Below are 21,578 nucleotides of genomic sequence, written 5' to 3'. Positions count from 1 at the left end.
GTGAAATCTAGTGGGTTGGATACTGACTTGCCTCCCTCATCTCTTTTGCCTAAGCCATGTGATTCGGCTACCTCCACCTTCAAGCCACTCTGCCTCCCTTTCAGATCATTTCTTCTTCCACAGTCCTCTTCATCTGCTGTCTCCCTAACAAACACATTGCAACATACATTACAATATAAATAAAAGAATGCATTACATAATACTCATGAAAACACAGTCTAAAGCAACAGAATTTCTTTACACAAGGGAAGCTGTTTAAGGCAGTACAGAGGGTCCAGATTCTGCACCGAGAGCAGGAACCCTTGAGTACATTGTACAACTTCTGTGTTTAATACTCTGGAGGTTTAGAAATAGGAGAATTTGCTGTGTGTGCTTTGTTAACGTTTTCCAAAAGGAATCAGAATGGATGGCACAGACATTTCCTTAAATAGTAATAAATGCTTTAGATATGTTTCTGCTGTGGAACATAAAACATTTACTAATAGGAATGTGTGGTGACACAATTTTATGACTAGAGCTTTGCTCGTGTTTGCTTCTAAATTTCAGCTGTTTTGAAATATGGTATTTGCTTGTAGATGAACACAGCTTTCAAGAAAACATTTTTCTTAACTTGACATGACTTTAAAAAGTAGCACAATACCTATTCAATATTAATTGTTTTGATGTTTGCTCACTTTAATACTTTTCAGAGTCACGGCTAGAGGGCTGGCTATCATTGCCTGCCCGAAACAATACAAAAAAATATGGATGGGTTAGAAAGGTAAGAAATGCATGCAATTCTTAGAGCTATTACTTGGGACGTGATATGCAGTTATTTTAATGTTCTGTTCAGCACGTGAAAACAGAGCGCTACAGTTTTTGATACATTGCTGCTTTTCTAGAGATTGATTATGAGCCTATCTGGGATGCAAGAGGACTTTCTTTTGAGGATTTTGAAGGCTTTTCTACCAACAGGAAGAGAAAGCTGGGTGGGATAGGAATCACACACACAGTGGAAGATGGGTCATTGGCTGCTTATCATCCCATATCTCCTCCTTAGTGGATAGTTTTCTTTTAAGTGTTAGAAGTAGGAGCAGCAGCAGGGAAAATGGGAATTTGCCAGATCCAGGTGGAAGACATTCCCAGAGTGAGCTTACACCTCCTACTGGAAGGAATGTGCAGGGTCCCTTCAAGTCTTTAGCCTCTTCACCAGGGAGAGGAGTCCTCCCTCTTTCAGTCTCCTCAGTTGAGTCTGTGTGTTTCCCTCCCCAGTGTCTCCCCTCCCCCAGTCTCTCCCTGCCTTTTCTTGAATTCACAGTGGAGGAGTGGGGGCTTTTTGTTTGGGGGCCTTGGTGACTGCTAGAGCTCCAGGCACATCCTACAAAGAGTCTTATAAATGCAATCACCTTTTAATATTGAGCACAGCCATTGCTGTGGCTTGTCCAGCTTCCTTTGATGGCGGGGTGTGTGTGCAAGAAGCATCCAGTGGGACCTGCCTGCATTGCTCCCCACCCTTCCTGTTGTTTTGTTGTAGCCCATGTGAGGGCTTGAGCATGCAGCCCCAGCTTCATTGGTGTGGGTAGACCCCCATGCCTCTTCAGACAGCCTTTGGGCTTTGGTGCACAACTGTGGCTTCCCCTCTCTTTTTTGTTGGGCCTGTGAGGAGAGGCTGACTTAATAGTGGCCTGTCCTCTGTCTGTGCCTCCGTGCCATGGTGGTTGCTCTGTGGACATCTGTCTGACTCTAGTTCCTCCATGGCTGACTGGTTCCCTATGGCTGTGGTTGCATCTGCTGAGGTGAGTACCTCTTCATCTAGCCGCCGCCCCCCCCCCCCCCGATTGCAGGGGGTTGGACTGGATGACCTTCTGTGTCGTCGTCCCCGGAAAAGAGACAAAAGGCTTGAGAGGACCCTGCCTGATCCCTCCAGTAGGAGGTGTCACCCCACTCTAGAATGTCTTCCACCTGGATCCTCAAACAGAAATTCACAATAAGACAAATTTCCACTGGGGTATGTACTATATACTAGGCATACACTAGTATATAGTAGAGGCCACTACAGATTTGGGTGTGGCTTGAGAGAGGAAGGGTTGTATATGCACATTTTGGCTATCCATCAGCATGAAATCCAATTACAATCTTAAAGCTAATGAACGACTTGACTCAGACTAGACGCTTTAGTACATTGGGATTTTGTTTCTGTAACTTAGTTGAGCTTTTATCATGCTTGCTGCATCATATCTTAAAGAGTTTGTTCTTTTGCTTATTTAGTTTTGATGATGTTTTGTCCATTGTTTTTGATGTGACTATCGCAATATAAATCGTAACAATGCATTTAAAGGGTTAGATGACTTTGTTGGGCAAGTAGCTTTAGTTATCAAACTTTTTAAGTAATTCGTTTTGTGATGTGGTTTAATCCTATGAAAGTATTGTCATGGGAAAAATATGGCATGTGTATATCAAAGTAAAAATTTGTTGCCCAACCTGTGTGTTTACTTACATATTTTTTTTAATTTAAAAAACAGTATATAATTGTGAGCAGCAAGAAAATACTATTCTATCACAATGAACAAGAGAAAGAACAATCAAATCCTTACATGGTGTTGGACATAGAGTAAGTATTGTTTTGTGACACTATTTTTTTGCTTCTATTTTACAGGATCTTTCCTATGGGTTATTGCATAGCTTTTGCTGTGTTTTTAAAATTCTTTCCTCCCTGATTTTTTGTAATGTTTTATACCTATGGGCCTAATTAGACCCCAAGGGTCCCAGTTTGGCCCATGAGATCATTTCTCCCAAATATTGCCTCTTAAAGTGCCCTCCTAGTTGTTCATTGACAAGGAAGGCTTCCTGTAGCTGCTGGTCAAGTGATTGGCAATAGAGCAGGCCTACAAGGGTTGACTGGTTTACAGAGGTCCTTGGCTGCATGGTAGAGTTCCCCATGGGGAAGTCCATGGCACAACTGACCCCTGCCCAAAGCAGGGCTTGGTCACTGCCTATGGGCAGAAACTTCAAGCCCTGCCTGATTTGCTTTTTGCTTTGTATTGCAATTTGAATACCGTATTTTTCGCTCTATAACACGCACATAGTTTTTAGAGGAGGAAAACAAGAAAAAAAATATTCTAAACGAAACAGTGGATGTATGATTTTTGTGGTTCATGCTGTGGCCACAGACATGTGATCTGACGGTGAGTTTGAGGTAGCCCAATGCAAAAATCCTGAGGATCCATGTGGATCCATGCTTTGTAACCACGTTTTAAGTGGGGAGGGAAGGAAAAGCACTCAAGGGCCAAGGAACACGCGTGGGGTGGGTGGAGAAGGATGCTGTTAATAATGCCGAAGAGGGGTATAAGAGGAGAAGCAAGCAGGCTCTGCTTCTCTCCCTCCTCTCCGCTCGCTGAAAAACTTTGCTGCTATTTAGCCAGCTGAGTGGGGAGGAGAGAGGGACAGAGAGCCTGCTTGCTTTAAAGGAGCCAACTGGACAGGAGCCGCTTACACTCGTGTAAGCGGCTCCTCTCCTCTCCCGCTTTGCTCCTTTAAAGCAAGCAGGCTCTCTGTCCCTCTCTCCTCCCCACTCAGCAGCTCTTCTCCCGCTTTGCTGTTTCAAAGCGAGCCACAGAGGAGGGAAGGAAGGGGAACCATGGATCCTCTGCTCACGACTGCAGCAGATTCCCCCCGCCATCTGTAGGCATTCGCTCCATAACACGCACAGACATTTCCCCTTACTTTCTAGGAGGAAAAAAGTGAGTGTTATGGTGCAAAAAATACGGTAACTACAAAGGAAAAATGGGTCACCTGACATCATTTTACTGTCAGGTGATAGAAAGATGGGCCAGACCAGACTTTTTAATAATTATAATGAAGAAATAATTAATAAAATTCTGTTCTCATGCCATCTAATCACAGAGGTTTATTATGTAAATTTGTAATGGTCAAGACTTAACCGATCCTTTGTTCTAATTAAAGAGGGCATACATACAGTATGACATCCATTTCTTCTTATTTTGACTTGATTGCTGTTTGTTTAAAGAATACATAGGCAAAGAGTTTAAATATTACTTGGAGTAATATTTGTTTGCCAGTTTAAAAAATGTACTGATTGTAGAATTTGTACTACTAAGCTTTAAAATACTGTATTATTAACACAGGTGCATCTTAATTTTAAATTATTATTTCATGTCCAAATTGAACTCTACTGAAGGGAGAGCTTCCATAGACTTTCATAGATTAGTATTGTTTACATTACTGTTTCCTATCTCACTTACATTTCTGCTGACTTTCTGCATGTGTGCTTCTACAGCAAATTGTTCCATGTTCGGCCTGTCACACAAACAGATGTATACAGAGCAGATGCCAAAGATATCCCTAGGATATTCCAGGTATGCCTTTTAAAAATTATGAACAACAAAGGGGGGAGAGGGTAGTAGAAGATATCATGCATTCCTTAAATAGTCTGAATACACCTGACATGGTATGGTTTCACTTGAAATATATTCTGAAGTGTAACCAAATAAAAGGATTGGGAGTTGCTATTTTTCTTCAACTGTGTAGTTGGATGGCAGAAAAGTTAAGTCTTGTATTACTAAATGGGTGGAGATCAGAGTGCCCCACAAGAGGCTCCTTTCTGTAATTTCATTCCCGTTTATGTATCTCTGAGCTGGTTCAGGTGAGCTCCCAAGTTGGAAAGGGGAGTATGTCTACCTCAACAGGATGCTTTCATGGAAGAGAGGATCAGGAAGGTGATTTTCACCCAGTCGTCCTTGTTGCCTGCCCCCCTTGAAATGCTTCTCTGGAGGGTTTGGGACCTTCCAGAATCCAGCATGCCTCCCTCCAGTGAGAGCTTCTGCTGGATCTCAGTCCCTTCTTCTTGTAGAGGCAGGCACTCCTGTTTGCGGAAGGAACACTCTGCATTCAGCCCATCACATCCACCATGTGGATAATAGACGGGATGCTCCAAAGTGTGTTGCCCATCTGACATCATTTCACTTTCTTTTTCATTGTTTTTTGCTGTCTTTGTTTGTCCTGCAGTTCAACCAATTTTTCCCCTTTGTAAAACATGGCTTATGTGTACCAAGTATTACTGATACAGTTCTTTCCATTTTTGATTCCAGATCCTGTATGATAATGAAGGAGAAAGCAAAAAGGAGCAAGAATTTCCTGTGGATTCCGCAGGGGAGAAGTCAAACTATATTTGCCACAAAGGCCATGAATTTATACCAACACTCTATCATTTCCCAACAAATTGTGAGGCATGCATGAAGCCATTATGGCACATGTTCAAGCCTCCTGCTGCTTTGGAATGCCGCCGCTGCCACATTAAATGTCATAAGGATCACATGGATAAAAAGGAAGAGATTATTGCACCTTGCAAAGGTACCTAGCAAGACTATAGTATAAAATGGATTGGTCTGTTAGAAGAGTCAGATGCAACTCTTCTGTCTTGTGAAATGCTAACAAGGTTGCTTATAAAAGTGAGTTTAGTCAGCTTTATGCATTTGGGATGTGTGGATGGTTTGTGACCTGGTTCACATACAACTCTAAGCTATGGTCTGTTTAACAAATCACAGATGAGCATACAAACCATGGCTTGTTTCTTCAAAGTTCAGTTTGTTTTCTAGTTGTTCTTGTCTCGTGTCTTTTGCAGCTTAGTGAGCAACCAGGGTGAGAAGACCAAAAAACCATGGTTTAAAGAAGAGTGCTAGGTTTTCACCTAACACTGAAACCATAGTTAAAACAAATCAAGGTTTGTAAACGAACAACAAACCATGAGCTCAGGTTATGATTTGTTGATACTAAACAAATCATAGTAAGTGGCTAGGGAGGGTTCAGAAGATCAAAGGAATCATGGTTATTCTTATTCTTATTAAATTATCTTACTAAACTGGCTTAGCATTGTGTATAAACCAAGTTTCTCTGTAATTTTTAACTGTTTGTGTCTTTCATAACTCAAAGCCTTTTGCTTCTGAAATATAATTGAGAGAAAAGGATGTGTTGTGATGTTCTGAATACATGGATAAATGCTAACATGACTTCTGTGCCCCTTGGCTTTAAAACTTTGTCTTCAAGGAATCAAGCAAGGTGCCCTATGTGTTTGGACTTGTTCTAGACAGAACTTTAGCTCTGTCCGCTCATTTGACCACTGCTCAACAAAGCTTTTCATCTTTTTAGAGTTAAGCCAAAGTTGAGTCTCCTGATTTCAGAAGGGGAGTTGAGGATCTTAAGTACGGTACATATGTATGTATTCTGATTTTGCTGATTTTATTGTGTTTCAGTAAATTATGATATTTCAACTGCAAAGAATCTACTACTGTTAGCCAGTTCCACAGTGGAACAGAAGAAATGGGTGAGCCGCCTAGGGAAAAAGATTCCCAAAAAGGCTCCAGCACCAGATCCGTTTGCACGATCATCACCAAGAACTTCCATGAAAATACAGCCAAACCAATCATTAAGACGGCCAATTAAACCAATCCAGCTCTCCCCTCCGAGCGAAAAGAAAGATTTTCCTACCAGGTAAAGAGTGGCATGTGGGAAATTGTTAATATCCTTGGTTTTCCCTTCTTGCTTTTTAGATTACTACACTGGACACTTCACATAAGACAATTTTAGTTTTTTCTTTGACGGTCTCTAAAGCACGACATCCTGGCAGCATTTTACTACTTCACCCACAATTTATTTAGCTTCTTGTAGAGTATGGGAAATAAATTGATGTAAACAATAACAGGCACTTCCTTAACATTTAAATGATTTTGCATTGGTTTACACTATTTTATTTTTTATTCCATATTTCATTACAGCATTGATTTGCAGAAAAATAAAAAGTCATTTAATGATAAATAAATATTGTTTTGTTAGAATGGCATGAAATGCAGTGTTTGTGCATTTCATGCTCAGCCTTGTTTGTCAGCTGTGCCCTATATAAAATAACATTTCAGTTTTATGGTGAATATTCATGTCAAAAAGGCTATTGAAATGCCAAATATAAAATGTACAAGAGCTGCTGTAATCCAGTCTAGATAAAGTTAGCTACTATCCGTGCAGCTCATAAATCCATTGTGTGTGTGTTTTAAGTCTGGCTTTCTTGATCAGGGCCCATAGTTTTTACTTAAAGCCCAGGTTTTAAGGTGAATATTGTTCACCCAATTGTTACGTTGTGTCAGAATACTACTAATCCACTCTTAGGAGGGGAAAGCACCACATGACATACTCCAGGATGTGTGTGCAATTCTTGAGATCAAAGCTATGCTTTGTTAGTTGCATATTCTTTATTGATGAGACAGGGCTAAGAAAGCACACAGGAATGGTGTATATGGATTCTAGACTGCAGCCAATATGTCACCATTACTGCATCAGGAGAAAGTTGCACTAATTGCGATATTAAGAATTGTTTTTAGTGGACTGTGGCTCATAAACTTTAAAACCTCATTTTACAGATTAATTGATGTGGCATGTAGAGACTGGGATTGGTCATTTGATGATATTGATTTTGATATTGATTTTAATATTGATGATGCTGGGAACGATAACGATCTTGATGATAGCGATGATGATGATGATAACGATGTGTTTGTTCTGAAGAGGTAAATGGGTGACTATCTGTAGGAGAATGGATTGGCTTTCTTAAAACAAAGCATGCTGTTTGGATTTCTCTCAGCAGTCAAAGTCTGCCAGCTTAAAAACTCCCAAAAGCAATTTTACGACAAATGCAAAAAATACTCAACGATGCATGCATCTAACTTCTGAAGTATTTTGAAAATGTAGTTCTCAAAACCCACATGGCCATCTGTGTTGTAAGATGCTCTTCAACTGTGTATTACTAACTTTCTGCAAAAAACGTTTTTTTATTTTAAAAAATGTATAAGTTTTTTATATGTTGCTCCAGGCTCAAATGTGGGCAGCAACATATATATGTTTTGAAGTGTGGTGCAGCGTTTATTTTAGCTGATGACTTGCATACGTATTGCATTCTTTGGTAGTGCCGTGAGAACTTGATATGCTTTTTTTGCATCGGTGTGCCATTTTTATTTTTATAACAGCTCATTCGTGATAGAAGGGACCAAACCTCGGTACAAGAAGCTAGCATAGAGCAAGCATAGAGCAAGCCCCAGCGTGAGTTAAGGTAGCGTAAAGTGCTGGCCAAGCTGCCCCAAGCCTTGCAGAGGGAAAACAAGCCTTTAAAATACTGTTTGGGTTGCATCACCCTTTTTGCTGGCCAAACCTATGCTGGCTTCTAAGATCATGTGACCAAGCTGGAGAGTTTTATGATCTAGCCAAAGTACCCCCTCTCTGGTCCTGCTGCTATATGCCCGTGGGACAACCCCCCCCCCCCCAATTTCAGGGTTTACACCTGTTTTCCGGTCAACCAGACTTGGCTTAGCTGGCTGGGTCCCAGCTGAGCCAAGAAGAATGACATACGCTAACTTATTTCTGACCAAGACGCATATGAAGAAGTTAAGCTGGCATACCTTGGCTTCATCCAGAACCTCCTGGCTCAGTTGGATACCCACACTCATCCCAGCAGATCTCGCTATAGGATTGCTCTCTAAGTTGCTTTGCATTGGAGCACCCATGTTGGAAACTCTTTCCCCAAAGCAAATATGGCCATCCCTGAGGAGGATGTTGGAACACTCCTCCACCCTGGTCAGCCAAGAAATGCTAAGACTTTCAACCCAGAGTTTCTTTTTGGTGAAATACCTGTGTTTTTCTTTACTTTAGTAGTTTTTTAAATACGAAAATAGGAACTGCTAAAAGCAAAAAAGACACACCCTCCCCACAACTCAGCAGCTGCATACACATTGGAAGCAAAATGGGGCTCAAAACTAAGAGATACAGAAGTCTCGTCTTGAACCCTTTAAGGGGGTAATGGTGGTCAAAATCACCTTAAAACCAGGAAGAGGAGGGCTGCGTATGCCTGCTGCCCTTGAGCTGTTTGGAAAACTTATTTTGCCTGGTGCCCACTGCTGTTTGTTTAAAGGGAAGAAAGAAACAAAGAGTCTTCATCCTTCTTCTAAGACAGGAAGGGAACAGGAGATCAAACAGATGTCCTATCAAATGATTTCAAAGCAGGTTGGAAGACACCCTTGACTTGTTAGGCTGTCCCAGGCTGGTGGGAGGCCCAGCAATTTCCCAATGCTGCTTTTGGCTTGGATCTTGTTTGGGAGCCTGCAGGCCATAGAATTAATTTCACTGTTTTCAAATATGTTTTCTAGATTTTACTGACCAGATCCATTTTTTATTCTTTTTCAGCTAACTGCCTCCTATGAATACTATCACTATTGGAGTCGATAAGACTGAACCATCATATTCCTGGGGTTACGAATATATATATATAGGTGTTTCTGAAAGACAGTTCAAGTATAAATAGATAAGAAGTTTACAGAGGTGTGTGTGTGTTTTGCTGCAATACAACATACTAATAATTCCTGTGTTGCTTTTTTAATGTAATCCCTCTGGATGACTGAGCAAGTTAGGAATGGTTGGTGAATAATAGTACAAGGATACTCTCAGATTCTGTTCTACAAATTCTTTCTGGGAAAGACTCGCACTACATGTCACAAGAGGAATAAAAGGAGTGGGGAAACGTGATGAACCCATCTCTTGGTCAGTTTTTTTTATAGAGAAATGCAACCAGCAATTTTGCCAGAAAAAAGGGCGATAAGGAGGGTCTGACACACTGATGAAGACAGCATCTTAAAGAAGTGACCATTATACTGTGTGTGTATGTGTTTTGGTGTGTAAATATGTATATTGTACTGTAATGCTGCAAGAGGGTTAAAAAAAAACTTTCCACTTTATTTTTTATACATATTATTCATATACCATTACCTGCAGTTGCAACTATGCACATGTATAAAGCCATACTGTTGAATTTTGCCATTCATTATCTGTATATCAAAGGCTGCATGTCTGTGTTCAGCAGCGACATATAATAATAACTTCCAAGTATATATCCAGTTACTACTTAATGGGCAGTCCTCTTTTACCAGTCTTGAATGCCTTAAATTAATGTCATTTCCTTAAAGTCTGTGCCCATTCTAGATATTTAAGAGAGATAAAGGATGCAGAGGTTTGCCAGCTCTTAGGATGCAATTTTGCTTTGTGGCAGAACAATATAGTGCACTATGTTTACAATATAATAGTTTATATCAATGTCAGTCTATTCTGAATGTATATCTAAATAGGGAGGGGAGGGGAGGGGAGGGAGGGGTCAGTTGAGTAATGGTTTCAAAAACAATGATCTGGTAGTATTAGAACTAATATATAGCTTTCATGCTTAGGCATAACTTCCCATCCACCCTTTGTACAAACCTCAGTATTAGTCATTGGTTTTATATTACCCTTACTAAGTGCTGCAAAACATCATTCTGCCTTTGTTTGTTTTTTGCATACTATCTATTTTTACATTTTCACCACACAATATCTAAGGACTGTCACCAATCCTTAACGATTGAAACATACTGTAGATGTATTTTAAACTTCTTGAATCCTGTTCTCTTAGCACATAGCATTTGGAATAGGAAAATAATTTCAGTTGTGTGTTTTTGAGAACATATGTGAGGAAAGGGCCTTAGAGGCACTTAATCAGATTTTTTTAATAAAAAAATTTGATTTTGTACAAAATATAATTTATGTGAGATTTTTAATGCCGTGTCCATAATTTATCCAGAAAAATGCATGTTTTATACAACTACAGTATGCTATAATGTTAAAACATGATGGCAGTAAAAAAAAAGGAAAAGAAAAAAGAACTATTGTAGCCTCCTCCTTGGTCTCTCTCTCTTTTTTTCATATGTTTACATATATTTGCATATATATGTTGTGTGCTAGTGCTAATGAAATACAGAATTAACATTTGAATGAAGGAAATGAGACATTTCACTAGGTTGTTTTCCTTAGTAGATATTTGAAAGGAGAGAACCAAGATTTATTTAACATCTCAACCAAAAAAATTGGATTTCCACCCAATAGACACCCATAAGGTACAATTCACCAAACAGGACCCCACTCCCCTTTAGTTTTCAGTTGCTTCAGGAGGGCTTGTGCAGTAGAATGCAGTAAGTTTGAGCTCACTACAAACTGGGATCTTCTCTCATTCAAACCCCCTTGAAATAAGAAAGAATTTGTTTTACTGAGTCACGCATGGAAAGAAGATCCACTGGCATGGGCCTATAAGTACATCTTTCCACTAAACCACTGTGACTCACCAACCATATATTCAGTTATACTGTTTATACACACACTAGGTATGAGAAGCTGTGCATCCCATAATTTAAAATATACCTTTATCATTTCAGTTATCTTTAAGCCCCAATGGCACAGCAGGAGTTTATCATTTTACCTGCTTGTTTTGAATAGTGAGAGTATAGCATATTTTTAAAAATGCATATTTTGCATACAAAACTTATTTTTAAAACATGTATACAATAAAAATTGTTTCCATTCACTGAAGGCATACATATTTTATATAAAATTGTTATTTGTGGGAAGTTCTGAATTGGAAGAAATATATATATATTTTTAAATAAACTATTTGAGTAAGACTAAATAATTCCTGATGTTGGTAAGTTGATTTTTATAAATTGAAGTATGCAAATGGAACATCTTGCATAGAAATGTTATTTTAGAATTCTGAAGGACAAAATGTTGCTTACATACATTTATAGGGAAATGCACTTTTAACAGTTCTCGGAATCAGCTAACCAATGCTGGACAAAATGTTCCCTGTGTTTAAAAGTAGCTTTGTGTAACACCTTTTGAAAGATCAGATGATGTTCTGTGCCTGATTAAAAGGAGAGTGAAGCATTAATTCACGTCCTTTCCAGAGAATAGCATAAGCACTGAAGCTTGGCAGAAGAATAGCAGGTACATTCAGGACTTGTGTTTGTATGAGCCAATCTGTCAGAAGATAATGGGACATCCAAAGGTTGAAGGGACAGCTATCAAATTTGACCACTGAGGAAAGGGTGGTGGTGGTGAGAAGGGGAGGCCATGTCCTATTTCCTCATGAGCAAGAGATCAAATCAGTTCCCTAAAACAGCATTGGACAACAATTCTGTTGCATATTTTGTTGGAAGTAAACCCCATTGAGCACAATGGAGCTTTGGTCTTAGTAAACATTGGCAGGATTGTTCTGTTTGTCTCTTGCCTATGTAGACCATCCTTTGCCACCATCACGTTTTGGATCTGACTAATTCACAGGGACTCACTCTTAGGTAAGGAAAATGGGTGGACCCAGGACCAGCTTCCTCTTGGCAGAAGATGGTAGTTGGAAATCAGTCTCAGACTCTTAACAGTGGGATCATATTCTTAAATCCAATTTCCCAAAGCTGCCTATGGTACCAGAGTCCCCTGAATGGATGCATTTTTTAAGAGAAAGACCATTGGATTTTCCAAATTTTTAAATACTTCACTGGTTAAGGTGAGGTCAGGCCAGTCCAGTCCAGGCCAGAGATTTCCCATTCCTGGTTTAGAGATGCAGTATCTGTCCAATAGTTCTGGAGAAAAAGCCACAAATTGAGCAAGTCGTTGGAAATTTCCCTGCAAGTTTGGCAGAAATAGATTGATGTTCATATAGGAAAGTACCTGGCAATACCTTCCTTAAGAGCCCCTGCTACCCAAGGCCCATCATCCAGTAGCCACAGGAAGTCTGCCAACTCATCTGTCTGCCTTCTTCACACAATGCATAATTTCATATGCCACTTGTGTCCCCCTCTGCTTGGTTTTCTCCAAACTAAAAGGTAGTTTGTCATGCAGTTGATAACAGCCATATATGCTCCTAGCTTGTAGTTTTCTGTATCCCACTGTTCTGAGAACAGGCTGCTGCTTAAGATGCAACTTCCACATTGTACCTGGTTCAAGGGAGTAAACATTGGCACTACTAGGTTTTGCACTTGAACTAGCTGGAAATGTGGCATGAGGTACTGAAGTATCTTCAGAACAAGAATGACCAGCTCCAGATATTGCTGGACTCCCAACTCGTATCATCCCCATTGGCCATGCTAGTTAGGAATTGATGAGAGCTGGGAATTCTCTTAATATCCAGAGTGGCTTGTTTGCTACACCAAGCCAGGAGGATTCCCTGCCTGTATAATTGGGAAAACCCTTTGAGGCAAATTGACAAGTCATTGATAATGTATGCATTTTGGACTGGATCATGCAAGCATGCATTGGTTTTATGATTGCTTTGGTTCTTTAATTTGCACTACTTGGCAACAGCCCCCATCCACACACCAGCTTGTAGTAAGTCTTCTCTCTTCACGTTAAACACTGTAAAGCTTTCCACACAATGGGAATTCCTAGGTAGCATTTACCCCATAACGCAGTGCAGGGCACTTTGCCAAGGAATGACACCTTGAAATACCGTCTTCTACCTTGGTGCTAAGGGACGGGGATGGTGCTGTGGTCTAAACCACAGAGCCTAGGGCTTGCCGATTGGAAGGTCGGCAGTTCAAATCCCCACAATGGGGTGAGTTCCCATTGTTTGGTCCCAGCTCCTGCCCACCAAGCAGTTTGAAAGCACGTCAAAGTGCAAGTAGATAAATAGGTACCACTCCAGCGGGAAGGTAAACGGTGTTTCCGTGCGCTGCTCTGGTTCACCAGAAGTGGCTTAGTCATACTGGCCACATGACCTGTAAGCTGTCTGTGGACAAACGCCAGCTCCCTCAGCCTATAGAGCGAGATGAGCGCACAACCCCAGAGTCGTCTGTGACTGGACCTAACTATCTGGTACCTTTACCTTTGTGCTAAGACTAAATTGATGTTACTCATGCCTCGGTAATGTACAACTGCTACAGCAGATAAAGCCATAGAAGGTTTATTTTCCCCAAGCATAGATTTAAAGCATGTAAGAAGCATTGTGTTTTAATATAAAGCTTTTATTGACTTAAAATAGGTTCTAATCTTACAAAGTTTTCATGGCTTGGCTTGCTCAAAAAGCGTGTATAGATTTGCATTGTACAGATTCAGCTCAAAACACCATTTTTGCGTTTTCCTTGCTCCACAGGGAAGTAGACAATGGCTGCTTGCTTTCACATATTTGGAAGCATTTCCGAAAGTGCCTTTCAAAATAAAGGATTGTATATTTATGCTTTCTGAACTGTGACAAAGCATTGCCGCTCTTTTCTACCTGTCCTTCAAAAATGCCACTGAATCCTAGGTAGCCAGCCTAAGCAGCTGTTTTTCCCAGCTTAGGCAAGTTTATAATTGGGGTTTATATTCCTGGAGTTTAATGTGTATTTCAACCAAAACAAACCCATTCTTGCAGTTATTTTGGAAATGCTTACAGCATTCATGTAGGCTGTTGTTTCTTTTACAGGCACCCATTAGATATTGAGAACCAGCTAACCAATAGGAAGTTGGATGTGTAAAAAAATAAGACCCCAATCCAAAGAAACTTAGCTATTCTAAACTATTATTGCAGTCCATGAAACTTGAGAACCAACTTACTATGCAGCAGGCAGGATCAATAGGTTTACTGAGCAAGTAGAGGAGTTAAGAGTCCAGTTGTGTGTGAGAAAGAAACAGAAGCTTCGGCTATAAAACCAAGTTTTATGGTAAGGGGCTGATGCAAGAGCAACTTATACATTTGAGGGTGCTACAACCTCATACCCTGGAACAATGCTTGTATCATACGTAACTAGAATTTGACAAAAAGGGACACCACAGCTGCATTTAAGTTGGGCAACAGATATTTGATGGGAGAGTGAGAGGCATAAGAAGTTGCTTTAGTATTTCAATAATTGTATATGGGCACACATTCGGCAATCCATTAAAATTTTCTTATAAAATACATCAAAGTGTATGCATGCCAACAAATATCAAAACTTTTATTGAATTCATAGTGGCAACTTCCTTTAGTATGTGAAACATCAGCAGTTTCCCATTAAATGGATTGCTGATTTACTGAAGCTTGGTGGTAACTTTGGTCCTAATTTACCATCTCATATATTGGTTTCATTCTTTCTTTCGGTCCAGACCACTCAAAATAGAACGTCATCTTAATCACTCTTCTTTGCTGGCTTCCTGTACTGCAGTATAGTTGCTGTGACCCATATATTCAGAGCCATCATGACTATGAAACGGACCAAAACTGTGGGAGGGGGGAAGTGTTTAGTTAAAAATTGCTTTGTTTTTCTCCATTTTACTGTAACTTAATTTACTATATTTAATATATTTCTAGTTAGTCTCTCGTAGGATACACACTCTCGATACAGGTTACGATCGATCAGTAGAAGACAACATTAACATTCTATGATTTATAGCAGTAAAAACTGTCAGTATTAAAAACAGTTACAGAAAACAGTTCTAAAAACAACAACACACAATATTTTTTAAAGCCCCAAAGCATTTTCTTAAAGGTCTGTGCCATACAATTTTCCCTGTAGAGGGCATTCCAGAAATAAAGAGCCACCATGGAGAAGGCCCTGTCCTTGATGCTAACCTAACCACTTTTACTTGCGGACCAGAGTGCAAGGCTTTGAATGCTAATTCTTCAATCCTGGGAAATGGTAGTCTTTCATATAGCCTGGCCCCAAAGCATTTAAGGGCAGGTGTGGCTAATACATGGCCTTCTCGAAGCTGCTGAATTACGACTCCCATCATTACCCTGACCACGGGCCATAAAGGCTGGGATTGATGCGGGTTTTAATTCAGCAACATAGGTCTGCAGGTTAACTACCCCCGCTTTAAGGTTTTAAAAGGCCAATATTTGAGCCCAGAAGCTAAAAGAAACTTCCAGGTATAATCACAGCTATGCCAAGCTGACCTCACAGTAGCTACTGAAATACCTGACAACTGTGTTAATTTGCATGCATCCCACAAGGCAAAATTCACACACGGAAGGCGACTTCTGTCTACAGATCCCCTTAACTGCAACATAATGCGCAGTGCCGGTTGTGAGATGCACTGCTGGATGCAAAGCATGCCTGCAAAGTGGCAGATTGATTGGAATGTACATTTCCACCTGCCTTGTCAATATCAATATTGAAAGTACAATATTAATATAAATCACTTGAATTGCAGAATTTATATGCAGAGGATTTTAAGTCAAATTCCCACAGTAGATGCTTCTAATCCTTTCGTTTAAAATGCAAAGAACAGGTCTGAAGAGACTGACTTGTCGAAAACAATTCAAGCATTTCCCCCTAAAGAGATACAGCATAAACCAGATATTTGCAAGAGTCTGTGTCCCCCCCCAAAAAAAACCATGTCTTTGCTTTATTATATGCCAGTGAAACAAAAATTATGTAACCAGGTAGCATAAAACCATCTGCACTACTGCTATTGGTGGAAATGTGTCAGTGTATTTGCTAACCAGTTAAGGACCCCTTATTTTATTGTTCTCAGCGAAACCAATTTTAAATTGACACACACACACAAATCACCCGGCATTACAATATTACCTGTAACATCCTTTGTTGTCATTACTGTTGTAAATATTCTGGCTGCAATTGAAAGAGAGCATATTAGCACACTTTAAACAGGCAAAAGGGGAGAGTCGTCAAGCAAATATACTGGCCTTTTGAAACCTGTGGTTTCCCCAAGATAAGTGAAATGGCTCCGTTTAGAACCACTTTTACCCCCTACGCAAGATGTTTCGCTGATAATTCTGCATTCCTCTGATGTTTCTCCTTCCATGTGCGATTCAAAATTTTGTTTCAGATTAAAACTGCAAGCACATCCAGCCCGTTTAAGTAAACTTCGTTCACTGTGTGTAGTTTCTACACCACTCCCAGCAGAATTTCCAGTGCTTTTTTGGGGAGGCAATTCTATTTCAGGCATGAGCTGCTCCCATCAAAACAAGGATGTGTGTTTTCGGGGATGCAGGGACTAAAGCGGGAGTTTGCACAGGGTAATTTGCATTAGAAAATGTTCTGATGCTGGTGGCTCTAGAGAGCCATCAAATTTAAGCATGCTTGCTTTATTTGTATTTAGTAAACGAAGCTAAAAGTTTGAGAAGCTGCTTACTTGCACAGGTATATGTGGCTAGACTCCAAGTCGTGGCACTCACTTGCCCAGAATCTCTCGTCCGCCAAAGATATTGAAGCTGCACAAGTTTACTTGCAGCGCTGATTACAGTGCTTAAGTTCTGCAGGGAAGAAAAAGGGATAGAGTGGGAAGTAGTGGGTGTGGTGGAAAACTGCCCCAATTCAGGATAAATCAGCTGCTTTGGAGAGTTTTGAGCTGAGATTTAAATCTACTCTGAACTTCTTCTGAAGACTTGACAGCTCAATCGCAACCACGTCTACTCAGAAGTAAGTTGTACTGAATTCAGTGGTGCTAACTCCCAGGTAAATGGGGCTAGGATTGCAAACCTAGGAGTGAATATTTTGCTTAATCCCAAACATTTAAAATACAAACAAAGTCAATCTCAGCCCCTCTCCAATCTTGTGAAGTCTACCTATAACTTTGTAGTAGTACAGATTCAGCTCTCTTTATTTAAAATCAAAAATTGTAATTTAGGAAAGCCAGCTGCAATCTGAATGGCTCTTTCAACACTCATAGAGGCAAGAAATTGAACAAAGAATTTGTTTAAAAGGCTTGGCTCAGCAAATGTTTCACTTGTCATTAACCACTTAAGCTCCTCCTCATTTTCCATAAGCAGCAGGAGAATGAGCCTATGAGTGATTTTCAGGAGTAAGAAACACTGCAGCAATGCCCAGCAATTGGGGAGAAGTATCTGACGCTGGTGGCGCTGTGGGTTAAACCACAGAGCCTAGGGCTTGCCGATCAGAAGGTTGGCGATTCAAATCCCTGCGACGGGGTGAGCTCCTGTTGCTCGGTCCCAGCTCCTGCCAACCTAGCAGTTCAGAAGCATGTCAAAGTACAAGTAGATAAATAGGTACCGCTCTGGTGGGAAGGTAAACGGCGTTTCCATGCGCTTCTCTGGTTTGCCAGAAGTGGCTTAGTCATGCTGGCCACATGACCCGGAAGCTGTACGCCGGCTCCCTCGGCCAATAAAGCGAGATGAGTGCCGCAACCCCAGAGTCGTCCGCAACTGGACCTAACAGTCAGGGGTCCCTTTACCTTTCTGACTCATGGGAGGCCTATTCTCTAGTAAGCACACACACTTTTAATTCCACACTCCTTGGGGCTCAGTTTAAAACACTAGTCCTCAGGTGACCACAGGAAGAGTAGTTAATTTTAACAAGAAATATGCATAAATGTTTTATAATATACCATATTTTCCCATTTAGGTTTTTTCCCTAAAAAATAATGTCAAAAATTAAGGGACATCTTATATATGGATATTGCTGAGGGTGGACTGTGTATTTTTGAGTCCGCCAAAATAGGGGGCATCTTATACATGGGGAAGTCTTATAGATGGAAAAATACGGTATATCTTAATCCAGGTGAAGTGGGGGGGAAGAGAAGATAATGGTGCATTCAACAGCCAGGTCACTGGGTTCTGGCTTTCCAATCCACCACCTTCCCACAGTACACATGAAAACTTTACACCAAGAACTGGAACCATTCAACAACTGTTTCCCAAATTTGGGGTCTGTTTTCACACTACAATTCCCATCATCCCTGACCACTGGTCTTGCTAGCTAGGGATGATGGGAGTTGTAGTCCAAAAACAGCTGGAGACCCAAGTTTGGGAAGCACTGCATTAAACAAAAGAGACTTTGCTGAGCATGATGTGCATGCCAAGCTTATGACTCAACTGGCCCATGAGAAGCTTGTGGGCTGGCAGCAAGAAATTCAAAGCTACTTTGCCCCTCCCTGTTCTTTTTACTTCCTGCCACACTGAGCTGTGCCATGCTTTGGCTTAGTGTGTCATCCGAACCTGGGCTTATGTTCCAGCTCTTTCCTTGCTAACCATGAACTGTAGCCACTGTTTATTATTCAGCTTGTGGTCAGTAAGGAAAGAGCTTAACCAACCTGGGTTAGCTCAGTGTGGTGCAGGATTTAAAAAAGTCAAAAGTGGCTGCAAGCTTTCCTCTGGAAGCCTGCGCATTCACGCAATCTGGGTGAGCCAAAGTTTGGCTTACCGTGATGTGCAAACCAGGCAATAGGTGCGTTCCTTCCAACTACTTACCATAGCCAGGTCCACTATCCATTTCTGCAGGGTTAGCATGTACCATCCTGCCACAAATCTAATCTTGAGGTTAAGTTGCATAAGGATGATGGCAATCAGGTGGACACTTGGTAGTTCACTGGGTTAAATGCATTTACACCCTATCTTCTCAAGGTAGCTTAAGGAATGAATTAAAAGCCAATTAAGGAATTACTAAATTGCAAAGGTAGCCTGTAAAAATCACCACATAGGGTTTCTAGCCCCAAGGCTGTAAATTTTGTGGTTGGATACACCACTCTCTGGCAGCCATCTTGTGAGCTACGCCTCCCAGGCAGCCATTTTGCGCTGGTCCCCAAAACACACTCAAAATTCCAATGTGCCCATAGGCCCAAAAAGGATGGAGATCATGCTGTAAAAGATAGGCAGTGCCTCATCATGCCAGAACCCAGAGGGGAATTTGGATAGGGTGCTCATTTGAGGGGATGGGGTTTAATTACCCCTTATGCAAAATAAGCAAATTATGTAAATATTCTTATGTGCAATGTATACAGGTTGCTCTACCCTGGTACAGAGTTTTGATTTTAATTATAAGCACGGCACATAAGCTAAAAATAAAAGAATCCCAGGAGTTAAAAGAAAGGCTGTTCATGATGGACCTGAACTTTTCCCACAAAGTCCTTATATTCCATTACAGTGAATCAATTGCAAATTTTGCACCTTAATCCACCAGAAAACACCTGAATAAGATCCTGGAAAATGTGCACATCAAATCAGGAATGTGTGCTGGAAAATAGTTGTTTCATTCAAGAAGATGGAATACAAAAAGAACCGGCAGAAATGCTATATAAATGGAAATGAGCAAACAGATAGTTAAAAGGATACATGGCTGTGTAAGGCAAAGCATGCTTCATTTTGCCACCGTAATGAAGAACAAATAGCAAAAGAATGACATCTGAAACACAACAAACGAAAACGTTGATCGTGAGCGAGAGAAACAAATGATGCTGCAATATTGGTGGGTGGGAGCAATGTACTACCTTGCACAATGATGATAGGATATTCTATATACGTCGGCAGAGGATAATTGTAGTAACTCATATACCGCAGGCATACGAGGAAGCTGAAAGGGAAAGGTACAATTTCACTTTGCACCTTAACTGCTCGTGATCTCCTAAATCCACCTCTGATAGGGGTCAGTTACAGAGGGCAAGACATGACTTAGCCCTTAATAACACAGGGCATGAATAAACCTAGTAATATCTGTGGGTTACGAAGCGCAACTGCACTGGAGCACAGAAGGGCTGCGTGGTACAAGCTATACCTTTAAAGCACATTCGTTCCCTCAAAGAATTCTGGGCACTGTAGTCCAACCTTCAGAGTTCTATTTCCCAGCAACCCTGAAACTACAGCGCCCAGAATTCTTTGAGAAGAATGTTTCGCATGTGGTTAATAGGTACAGTGTGTACACACACACAGCTAATGATTTATTATTGCTGTTTTTGCTTTCTGTGTTTTATTAGCAGGGCTGTGGTTGTAAAGTCCACAGCACTGGAATAAGGTGACTATTCTGTGCAAAACAACCTTAGAAGTACCCACCCAACCTTAAAAGAAGAGATTTAATAAAACAGACCATATCTTTTAAATACCGTACATAAAATACATACATTAGGGCTTGTGGGAAAATCAAACCTTCCGCTCCAGGGAGCTCAACCCATTCTGCATAGAAGAAGCTACCTGGAGCCAGTCTGCGATACAGGGAATGAAATCTGCATATGCTCAACGATACTACTTGTTACTTCATTTATTTATTTTTTCAAAGTTGCCCAAAGAAGGGAAAAGAAAAGAAAAGAAAAGAAAAGAAAAGCCGTTTGGGGGCCATCATGCAAATTAAAGCTATGTTTACGTCTTTTGAAAACAGGAGCCAAGGCTCACATTTCTCTTCCGTTTTCAAAAACGGGCTCAGCCCTGGAACTTTTGAATCATCTGGTAGGAGGCAGGCCACACATGATACAGCAATCATAGAATTGTGGAGTTGGAAGGGTTCCCCAACGGTCATCTAGTCTCACCCCGTGAAATCCAAGAATGCAGTTGAGTAATCCTGAGAGCAGACAGCGCCTGAAGGCGAGACCCGCCCGGGAACCCGACCTATGCCAACTTGAGTTGAAAGCAGCTCAGGAAATGAAAACATAACGGGGAGTGCCTTGCCTCTGGGCGTGTTCAGAGTGCTTTCCCACTCCCAACACTAAGTTGGGAAAGACCTCGCGTGCTTTGGCGCCAGGAAACTCTCAAGAAAGAAACGGGAGTTCTCCCTCCTCCGAAACCCAAGAGAAAAACGAAGCCCAGAATTTAAAAAGATCCCTTTACTTGCCCACTCAGCTCCAGCACCAAACTTTCCAGGCTGACCCCCCGGGCGGACTTGGCAGCCAGCAAGGCGGCTCCCTGCGGCACTTTGAGCACCCCGCAAACCAGGATCGTGCTCCAGTTGGCCACGTCCAGCAGCAGCGACTCCGGCCCCATGGCGATGCCCCCTTTCCTCCGCCCCCCAAAAGATGCTGCTGATGCAGCAGCCCCGGCGGCCTGCTCGTCT

At 41.1% G+C, this 21,578-nt stretch overlaps 2 protein-coding genes across 11 annotated transcripts in view; one reads left to right on the top strand and one right to left on the bottom strand.

Moving 5' to 3' along the window:
- Positions 1 to 9,558, top strand: part of ROCK2 (Rho associated coiled-coil containing protein kinase 2) — a 72,891-nt gene extending 63,333 nt beyond the window's left edge. For 7 of the 9 annotated variants that reach the window (XM_080998474.1, XM_080998470.1, XM_080998469.1 and 4 more), the window contains 7 exons: positions 690 to 760; positions 2,502 to 2,590; positions 4,277 to 4,355; positions 5,088 to 5,349; positions 6,249 to 6,486; positions 7,407 to 7,553; positions 9,220 to 9,558. In XM_080998474.1, the coding sequence (XP_080854600.1) occupies positions 690 to 760; positions 2,502 to 2,590; positions 4,277 to 4,355; positions 5,088 to 5,349; positions 6,249 to 6,486; positions 7,407 to 7,553; positions 9,220 to 9,223 (890 nt within the window). In that variant the 3' untranslated portion in view covers positions 9,224 to 9,558. Of the gene's footprint in view, positions 1 to 689; positions 761 to 2,501; positions 2,591 to 4,276; positions 4,356 to 5,087; positions 5,350 to 6,248; positions 6,487 to 7,406; positions 7,554 to 8,009; positions 8,093 to 9,219 lie in introns of all 9 variants that reach the window. The other 2 variants (XM_080998471.1, XM_080998472.1) reach the window with 2 other exon arrangements.
- A 4,268-nt stretch (positions 9,559 to 13,826) lies between these two features.
- On the bottom strand, positions 13,827 to 21,508 carry SLC66A3 (solute carrier family 66 member 3; the record flags this gene model as incomplete). 2 transcript variants are annotated; one of them, XM_080998480.1, is made up of 7 exons in its annotated part: positions 13,827 to 15,061; positions 16,374 to 16,415; positions 16,939 to 17,059; positions 19,013 to 19,070; positions 19,874 to 19,943; positions 20,029 to 20,111; positions 21,360 to 21,508. In XM_080998480.1, 7 exons carry the CDS (start codon positions 21,506 to 21,508, stop codon positions 14,970 to 14,972), a joined length of 615 nt encoding a protein of 204 aa, XP_080854606.1. In that variant the 3' UTR covers positions 13,827 to 14,969. The 2 variants fall into 2 exon arrangements, with proteins under 2 accessions (XP_080854606.1, XP_080854607.1); XM_080998481.1 differs by lacking the exon at positions 21,360 to 21,508 and adding an exon at positions 21,058 to 21,225.
- Positions 21,509 to 21,578: the final 70 nt, after the last annotated feature.

Source organism: Podarcis pityusensis, assembly GCF_964106645.2.
Source record: "Podarcis pityusensis genome assembly, chromosome: 3".
Lineage (NCBI taxonomy): Eukaryota > Metazoa > Chordata > Lepidosauria > Squamata > Lacertidae > Podarcis > Podarcis pityusensis.
Note: the sequence above shows the minus strand (reverse complement) of the source record. Positions and strands in the feature narration are given on the sequence as shown.